Source organism: Oratosquilla oratoria, chromosome 24, assembly GCF_046742065.1.
Source record: "Oratosquilla oratoria isolate Oo_2021 chromosome 24, ASM4674206v1, whole genome shotgun sequence".
NCBI classification, from domain to species: domain Eukaryota; kingdom Metazoa; phylum Arthropoda; class Malacostraca; order Stomatopoda; family Squillidae; genus Oratosquilla; species Oratosquilla oratoria.
In genome coordinates, this window is record NC_134800.1 from 50,146,058 (window position 1) to 50,156,057 (window position 10,000).

Below are 10,000 nucleotides of genomic sequence, written 5' to 3' on the forward strand. Positions count from 1 at the left end.
CCAGACACTTTAAGGGTCCTCAAGATATCGTCTTGTGTGAGTCACTCAAAAAGGATATTTACTCGATTATTTCGAGATTAAGTTAAAGGAGTCCCTTGATGGTCAAAGGTCTCAAAGATACCAGTTTAATCTTCCTCCTTTTTGTTAATCCTCTTGTTCCCCTGTTTAATCCCAGTTAGTTCTCTTGGTGCCATTTACTAAGTTTGATTTTCTTCCTTTTGTTAATTATCTTGTTTTCTTCAATCCCGGTTTTTATTGCTACAATTCTTATTACCATTTTTTATTTTATTTTTTGGCCTTTTTAATCTTCTTCTTTTTGTTGACTTCCTTGTTCCCTTTAATCTAAGTTAATTCTATCATTGCTCTGGGTTAAGTTTCTGATAATCCATTGTTAATTTTCTTATTGTCTTTGGTAAATCTGGTACTGTCTACATTAACCGTATTTTTAATCTTTGTTAACCATTTCATTCAATTTTTGTTAAAACCATCGCGTCTCCCTGTTAATCCTCTATCTGTCCCTCTTTTATCCCCTTCGGTAATCCTCTTCTTCCCCTACAATAATCCTGATGATTTTCTTTTTCTTTTTTAATCTTCATATCTCTTTCGTTTATTTTCAGGTCGCTCTACGACAACCAAATCATGACGCTCAGCAACGGAACCTTTACCCCACTCCGCTCCATCCAAACCATGTAAGTCCACCTTTATGGCCCAAAGAATCTACGTGTGTGTGTTTCACCACCATGGCCTTGTATCACGTGCTGGACTCGTGATCGACAGCTATTTCCCTCCCGGAAGAGAGCTCAGAGCTCATATATGACCGATCTATGGGTAATGCTGTGACCTTACACGCACTCACACACCCAACTCCCCGGCCACGAAGTTGGAGTAACGACTCGCAGTGCAGCGATACTGAAATTTATTTCAGCGCTGGGTGGGATTCGAACTCGGACCACTGTAGTGGAGCCCGCGAACGCTACCACTGCACCGTCGAGTCGTGTGTGTGTGTGTGTGTGTGTGTGTGTGTGTGTGTGTGTGTGTGTGTGTGTGTGTTTGTGTGTGTGTTTGTGTGTGTGTGTGTGTGTGTGTGTGTGTGTTTGTGTGTGTGTGTGTTTGTGTGTGTGTGTGTTTGTGTGTGTATGTGTGTGTGTGTGTGTGTGTGTGTGTGTGTGTGTGTGTGTGTGTTTGTGTGTGTGTGTGTGTGTGTGTGTGTGTGTGTGTGTGTGTGTGTGTGTGTGTGTGTGTGTGTGTGTGTGTGTGTGTGTGTGTGTGTGTGTGTGTGTGTGTGTGAGTGAGTGAGAGATTCACCAAGGTCTTTGATCACGGACTCGAGATCAACAACTATTGCCTTTACCCTCCCGGATTAGATCTCAGATCTCACATTTGTCCTGATCTATGGGTAATGCTGTGACTTTACACCTACTCGTGTGTGTGTGTGTGTGTGTGTGTGTGTGTGTGTGTGTGTGTGTGTGTATGTATGTATGTATGTATGTATGTACACGCACACTAAGTGTTGTCATCCAGCTATCAACAATATCGCTCTTGTAGGCACCTCGGCGCCAACGCATTCGTCTGTGACTGCAACATGGCCTGGCTCCCGGCCTATCTGAGCGCCAATCCGGTCGAGACCTCGGGCGCTAGATGCCAGGAACCACGGAAGCTCTCCCGGAGGCCATTCAAGAGACTGAAACCCAAGTACTTCAGGTGTAAGTAGGGCCTCTCATATTCACACATGATTATCCTTACTTATGTTCTGCTGTTGTCTAACTTCCAGTTCACTTGGTACCTGTGTCTGTTATGTTGTGATACACGGTTACTACGATCAGAGAGAGAGAGGGAATTATACATTTCATTATTAATTTCGATACACCCTGAGGGCATTAGTACATGGCCTCAAGTATGCGTGATCATTGAAATTCCTACAAAATAAAACTTCATCCCCAGCAACTTTGCAAACATTCACTCATTCTTATAGAGTATTTGTAACGCCTCGGGCTTATCCGTGGTGTATCACCTAAATCTTCCAAATTAGAAATGATAAACAATCAAAATTTTACTTCGGCCAACTATCCATCCATACGTCTACTCGATCAAATATCCACTCGATTAAATGTCCGCCCGGTCATATGTCCACAGGATCAAATGTCCGTCTGTCAAGTGTCCGTGGGTCACATGTCCACATGGTCAAATATCCGTCGGGCAAATGTCCACTCGGTCAAATGTCCGGCCAATTGTCCATCAGCCAAATGTCCACTCAGTCAAATGTCCATTAGGCCAAGTGTCCGTAGGCCAAATGTCCGCTTGAACAATTGTCCGGCCAAATGTCCACTCAGTCAAATGTCCGTTAGGCCAATTGTCCGTGAGCCAAATGTCCGCTTGGCCAATTGTCCGTCGGCCATCCTTCTGGCCACGAAGGTCAACTGAATCTTTCACACACTGGTGCACGGTGTCACTCAAAGCCACTCCCCTCTCCATCACGCCCACGGACAACCCATTCCACATCTGGAGGCCTCCAGTCCACACATCTACCCTCCAGGGTAGGACACGTGGTAATGGGTTTAGATTGGACAAATTTAGGTTTATGAAGTAAATAGGCAATGAACTGGATCACCATTAGAGTGGTCAACGGATAGAATAGACTTAGTAACCATGTAGTGAGCGCTGAAACTATTGTCTGTTTTGAGAGAAGGTTAGATAACTTCATGGATAGGGATGACAGTTGGTCATGAAACTGCCTTAAGGTCTTTTGCAGTCTCCTCCATTCTTATGTTCTTTTTGTTCCTTCAGGCACCAGCGACCTCCGCCTTCGTTATGCGGGCCGATGCAAGGAAGAAGGTTCCTGCCCTCTCAACTGCCACTGCGACGGGTCCAGGGTCGACTGCTCCGGACGGGGGATCACCACCCTCCCGAGGGAGTTCCCGCCCACCACGACCTATCTGTGAGTACCCGGGTCTTCTTCTCCTTCAGAGGTTATCACACTGGGCTATTTTTCCTCCGACATCCTACCGCCAACCTCCATTTGAGTAACTAGAATATGACTTCGCTTACAGAAATCTAGACTTCTCAACGAACATTTCAACGGTATCTCTAATAGTCGTATAGGTTTGTAATCTCTCTGTTTATCATTCAACCTAGCCATATATGGCGGAAAGATAAATTGATATTTGGAGATTTGAAAAAATAGAATATTGTAACCGAAGTCATTTTCATTCAAACGAACTCTCAACGGTCGACGCTGGTGAAGGCCGTGGAAGCCCAGTGTGATAACATCTTTCAGAAAGAAGTTGAGTCGCTGAAACTATGTTTTTTATTTATTTTTTTATTTTTTATTTTTTATTTCTTTATTTATTATTTTTTCTTTAAGGGACGATGATATAACTTTATGGATGGGGGATGATAGACGATTATGGGCATGGAACTACCTGGTGTAGGTCTTATGGTCTCTTGCAGTCTCTTCCAGTCTTCTGTTCTGTGTTCTTAGATATCTCTTTCCTTTTGCAGAGACCTGAGCTATAACGAACTCACCTCCTTGGACGCCGCTGCCGCTTCGTGGAAGCTTCCTCATCTGAAGGGAATCGACCTCTCTCACAATAGGTTCTCCTCTCTTCCCTCCGGGTTCCTCACGCACTCACGAGGACTCACGAGTGTGTACGTATCTTCTTCACTTATGATAATGAAAGGTTGTTTTCATTTTTCATTTTTTGTCAAGAATGGATTTAAGAAATGTATGTAGTTCTTGTTCACAAATATATATATATATATATATATATATATATATATGTATATATATATATATATATATATATGTATATATATATATATATAAATAAATATATATATATTTATTATTATTATTATTATTATTATCTTTTTTTTTTTTTTTTTTTGTCAAAACAAAATAAACAGACCAAACTCAAGAAAAAATACGTTTATGGTGTACATAGTATGAAAAATAGAAGAAAAAAACATATGAATATATGAATATAATTTCATCTCCGTGCATAAAATTTTAAAGTAAGGGAGATGGAGAAGGTAAACACACAACGAACAAATTTGTTAAAATATTGACTAGTTTTGCATACTAGTGCCTCTTCAGGAGTACTAGCATACAAACCTATTGAAGGACTAGCTTCTACATTTGCCATACAATTGGAAGGTCACTACATTTAGTCCTGTACATTACCCAAGTGTGACCTCCCCCCCCCTTACCCCCAATAATCCCCTCACCCATTCCTCAGCATTGTCACCTCAAAGTTGCCTAAGGTGAAGGGTGTAGTGTAGTGGGTACTGAATCGTTCATATAAGTCTGTAGCCAAAGGTTTTATATATATATATATATATGTATATATATATATATATATATATATATATATATATATATATATATATTTTTATATATATCTTTTTTTATATATATATATATATATATATATATATATATGAAAAAAATTAGTTTGTAGAAATAGTCGAAATCTGAAACATGTTGCATGACGTCACAACTAAAGATCAGCCAATTGGAAGAAGAGACATGACGTCACGACTGAGGACTAGCCAATCAGAAAAGGTGACACAGCGTCACGACTGAAGACAAGCCAATCAGAAGAAAAGGCGACATGATGTCACCAATTGTTTAATGTGATATAGAATGAGGGAGAGATGTGTTATTTTGTTGAACAGAACATTAAGTTATTGAAGGACGCTATAGGCGAAGCAGGGACGGGCACAGCCCAAGGTTCGTTTCTTCAAATTCAATTAAATCATCAAATTGCAACTAGAATTAGCACGAGTCCAATACTATAAGATTAATTGAACACTCATTAATATTCCCATTTTCTGTTTCAGGAACCTAGCGGGCAACCACATCTCCTGCCTCTCCCGGAACTCTTTGTCTAATTTCCTACATCTAGAAAACCTGTAAGTAGTGTTTCTAGTATATACATTCAACATTCTTTATGAAATAGAACTCACCTTACTTACTTTGTAGTCACCCCTTACTAAATTTTGTTTTCTCTAAATAAAATTCTCTGGTTTCTGTTTACAAAGCCTGAAAGATGCAATCTCGCACTGAAAGGGATGAGGGTGATAAAGGGATGGATAAAATCATCCGACGGTAAATAGAATATTAAATTCAAAATACCAGATGATAAAAAGGAGGTTCAAAGTAATAAACTATAAGCGCATGGATACCGAGGTGGGGCTTGGATGTCGCCTGACGATATTTATAACCGTGGTATTTTATCTGGAGTGACTTGGATGACGATAATTGCATGGTTGGTAAGCACTCAAGCATAATGAGAAACTTAAGAGCCCTACCACCTGTTGATGTAGTTGCTGTTCTTCTTCTTCTTCTTCCTTTTTCTGCAGGAACATCTGCTGATGTAGTTGTTGTTCTTCCTTTTTCTGCAGGAACCTCTGCTAATGTAGTTCTTCCTTTTTCCACAGGAACCTCTGCTGATGCAATTGTTCCTTTCCCTTTTTCTGCAGGAACCTCTGCTCATGTAGTTGCTGTTCTTCTTCTTCTTCCTCTACTACTTCTTCTTTTTCTGCAGGAACCTCTGCTGACGTAGTTCTTCTTCTTCTTTTTCTTCAGGAACCTCTGCTGATGCAGTTGTTCTTCTTCCTTTTTCTGCAGGAACCTCTGCTGATGTAGTTCTTCTTCTTCCTTTTTCTGCAGGAACCTCTGCTAATGCAGTTGTTCTTCTTCCTTTTTCTGCAGGAACCTCTACTGATGCAGTTGTTCTTCTTGTTTCTTTTTCTGCAAGAAACTCTACTGATGCAGTTGTTCTTCTTGTTTCTTTTTCTGCAAGAAACTCTACTGATGCAATTGTTCTCCTTCTTCCTTTTTCTACAAAAAAAACTCTACTGATGCAGTTGTTCTCCTTCCTTTTTCTGCAAAAAAAAAACTCTACTGATGCAGTTGTTCTTCTTCCTTTTTCTGCAAGAAACTCTACTGATGTTGTTCTCCTTCCTTTTTCTGCAAAAAAAAACTCTACTGATGCAGTTGTTCTCCTTCTTCCTTTTTCTGCAAGAAACTCTACTGATGCAGTTGTTCTTCTTTCTTTTTCTGTAAGAAACTCTACTGACGCAGTTGTTCTTCTTCCTTTTTCTGCAAGAAACTACTGACGCAGTTGTTCTTCTTCCTTTTTCTGCAAGAAACTTCCTATGCAGTAGTTCTTTTTCTTTCTTTTTCTGCAAGAAACTCTACTGACGCAGTTGTTCTTCTTCTTCCTTTTTCTTCAGAAACTCTTCCTATGCAGTTCTTCTTCTTCTTTCTTTTTTTGCAAGAAACTCTACTGACGGAGTTGTTGTTCTTCTTCCTTTTTCTTCAGGAACCTCTACTGACGGAGTTGTTCTTCTTCTTCCTTTTTCTTCAGGAACCTCTACTGACGCAGTTGTTCTTCTTCTTCCTTTTTCTGCAAGAAACTCTACTGATGCAGTTCTTCTTCTTCCTTTTTCTTCGGGAACCTCTACTGATGCAGTTGTTCTTCTTCCTTTTTCTGCAAGAAACTCTACTGACGCAGTTGTCCTTCTTCTTCCTTTTTCTGCAGGAACCTCTACTGACGCAGTTGTTCTTCTTTCTTTTTCTGCAAGAAACTCTACTGACGCAGTTGTTCTTCTTCTTCTTTCTTTTTCTTCAGGAACCTCTCGGACAACCCTCTGGTGTGCGACTGCCGCTCCGAATGGCTCCTGTCGTGGCTGCAGGAGCACCCGGGGACCCAGGAGGCGACGCCGCCCGTGTGCCACCTCCCCCTCCACTTCAGGGACGTTCCCCTGACGCAGGTCCCTCCCAAGGAACTCGCCTGTCGAAGTGAGAACTCCTGAAGGAGACGAGAACTTTCTAGATTTGTTTTTCCCTTTATCTTATTTTTCAATTTTATCTTTATTTCTTTATTCATTTATTTTTTATCTATTTACATTTACATTTATATATTTGTTTATGTATCCATTTATTTATTTGTATATTTGTTTATTCATTTATCTAATTTCTCTACTAAATTATATATCAATATTATCTATTCATTTATTTATGTTTACATTCATGCATTCACTCATTTATTCAACTATTCATTCATTCATCAATACATTAATCAATCCATTTATTAATCATTATTCAACTAATTTATCAATTCATTCATTTCTAAATCCTCGTATTCTAATTTTATCAATATTGATGTCATCAGCTTACATTAATAAATGAATCATTCAATTAATCAATTAGTTGATCAAATGATTAATTAATTTATTAACTTTTTTATTCATTTATCCTAATCTTACCAATATTGTTGGCGTCAGCTGATTACCTCTCTCTCCAGACTTAAAGTAACCTAACCATCGCCCGTTTTCTTTCTCCTCCAGCGGGTATGAGCAGTGACGCCAGCTGCGAAGGCGCCGTCTACTGCCCTCCGGAGTGTCAGTGTAAGAAGACGGTTGTGAGGTGCTCCAGGGGCAAGCTGACTTACATTCCCAAGGGCATCCCGCCCGACACGACCGAGCTGTAAGTCCTTAGATGTCTATCTATTTATCTATATACATACACACACACAAACACTTACCAAGGACTTTACAAAGTATTACAAAGGCAAAGCATGCCGACATGATACATTTTTATCCATATCTAGGTCGGATGAAAAAAAAAAAAAAAAAAAAAAAAAAAAAATCATATTAATAATAAATTAAAACTATAACAATGTAAATAACAATTAGAATACATAAATAAATGCATTGGTATAGTTGAATAACAAACAAACAGGTAAATAGTAAATGATAATAAATTGACATATAACTAATAATAAATGAAAATCAGACAGACAAATTATAACAAAACAAAAGCAAATAATATAACATAAATTATATTAATTACAGCATCTTACTTAGGTATTTATCTAAATGATTCTTAAAGCTTCGAACTGAACTACATTGCACTACCTGTGCAGGAAGTTTATTCCATTCATTAACTACACGGTTGGCAAAGTTGTTTCTACCTACTTCCAAATTGAATCTATTTCCGGACAGTTTGAGACCATTGTTTCTTGTCTGATTCTCATTCAATGTGAAAATTTGGTCACTTTTGATGTTGTCAATTCCCTTTAAAATCTTAAAGACCTGTATCAAGTCACCTCTGAGTCTACGCTTTTTTAGGGAAAACAGATTCATGTGCTTAAGTCGATTTTCGTATGATTTATTTTTGATATTTGGAATCAGTTTTGTGGCTCGCCGTTGTACTTTTTCCAGTCTGTCAATGTCTTTAATGAGATTCGGTGACCATACGGAAACAGCATATTCCAAATGTGGACGAACTAACGATTTATATAGCTTGTTAATGAGTGATGGACTTTTGAAATCAAAAGATCGCGCAATCAAAAGATCGCGCAATCAATCCCAGAATCTTATTTGCTTTCTCAGAGGCTGAAATACACTGTTTGGATGATTTGAGGTCGTTACTGATAATTACGCCGAGAAAAACTTCTTCCTCCTTATATCATACGCAAATACTCTTCCTCCACAACCACCCGCCTCCATTAGCATATCCATAATTATATCAGTCACTATTCCATGAAGAGACTTGAAGACAACACACTGCAGTATGCCCGACCCCCTGACATCCATCCCTCCGAATCCTCTCACCCCCCGAGAGGACAGAACCCACCTGGCCAGGCTGCGGTGCGATCACCATCCAGCCATTCTAAGTTACCACAGGCGGATGAATGCATCGCGGATAACTATCCATAATGTAACACCTCACTCCATACTATTCAGTACAGTATGGAAGACTGCGTCGTGCATAGTCACCCATGCCAACAACATAAATTTTATTCTATAAAGGATTTATGGGAAACCCCGTCCCAACCATGGAGTTCCTCAGGGAGACGGAGGTGCCAGACAGTCTAGGGAACATCATCATCATTATCATCATTATGATTGATGATGATGATCATTTGATGATGACTGATGATGATTGATGATGATGGATGATAATGGTGGTGGTGGATGATGATGATGGTGGTGGTAGATGGTGATGAATTGTGACTATTGATTGATTATGATGATGATGGACAAGGTCTCCTACCGGCATGATCTTCCTTTGTAATCTCCAGTCCACTGACCATCATCCTCGGCTTTACCTCCCGTACCACCCGATCCATGTACACATTGAACATCCATGGCGACACAACACATCCCTGCCGCAGTCCCACCTTTACCTCAAACCTCTCGCTCCCTCCATTCCCATTTCAAACAGAGGCTCTACTACTCTCGTAAAAACACTTGACTGCCCTTAACAGCTTTCTCACAATCCCATATATTCGCAATACCTCCCACACTGCCTTTCTGTCTACCCTGTCATAATTTTTTGTCCAAATCCATAAAGACTCAAAAAACATCCTTACCTTTTGCTAAAGCTTTCTCCTCCCATTCACTAAGCCTTAACACCCCCCCCCCCTCCAACCTGCTGCCCCTTCGTGCACTGACCCACACCTTCTTCTCCTCCGTCAGATACCTGGACGTGAACGAGATCAAACACATCGACAATGATCGCCTGAAACACCTGAAGAAGCTCAATCGACTGTGAGTACCTCGAACTTTGTCTTGTCGTTTGTGCTTCGAGTGTTGTCGATAGGATGTCACGGACGGATCGTTTTTAGTGAATGTGTGACGCATTACACATGTTTGTATATATAGATATGTATGCATGCATGTTTGTCTGTATGTGTGCATGTATGAATATATATATATATACATATATATATATATATATATATATATATACATACATATATATATATACATATATATATATTATATATATATATATATATATATATTATATATATATATATATATATATAATGTGTGTGTGTGTGTGTGTGTGTGTGTGTGTGTGTGTGTGTGTGTGTGTGTGTGTGTGTGTGTGTGTGTGTGTGTGTGTGTGTGTGTGTGTGTGAGTATATATATATATATATATATATATATATATATATATATATATATATATGCATGTGTGTAA

General features: G+C 39.3%; 1 protein-coding gene across 1 annotated transcript in view; it reads left to right on the forward strand.

The window, feature by feature from the left end:
* LOC143038344 (protein slit-like) overlaps positions 1 to 10,000 on the forward strand; it is a 168,098-nt gene that overhangs the window by 139,428 nt on the left and 18,670 nt on the right. The window contains exons 16-23 of the mRNA XM_076207374.1: positions 618 to 689; positions 1,546 to 1,703; positions 2,785 to 2,935; positions 3,499 to 3,645; positions 4,840 to 4,911; positions 6,636 to 6,805; positions 7,354 to 7,492; positions 9,490 to 9,561. Coding sequence (XP_076063489.1) covers positions 618 to 689; positions 1,546 to 1,703; positions 2,785 to 2,935; positions 3,499 to 3,645; positions 4,840 to 4,911; positions 6,636 to 6,805; positions 7,354 to 7,492; positions 9,490 to 9,561 — 981 coding nt within the window. The remainder of the gene's footprint in view (positions 1 to 617; positions 690 to 1,545; positions 1,704 to 2,784; positions 2,936 to 3,498; positions 3,646 to 4,839; positions 4,912 to 6,635; positions 6,806 to 7,353; positions 7,493 to 9,489; positions 9,562 to 10,000) is intronic.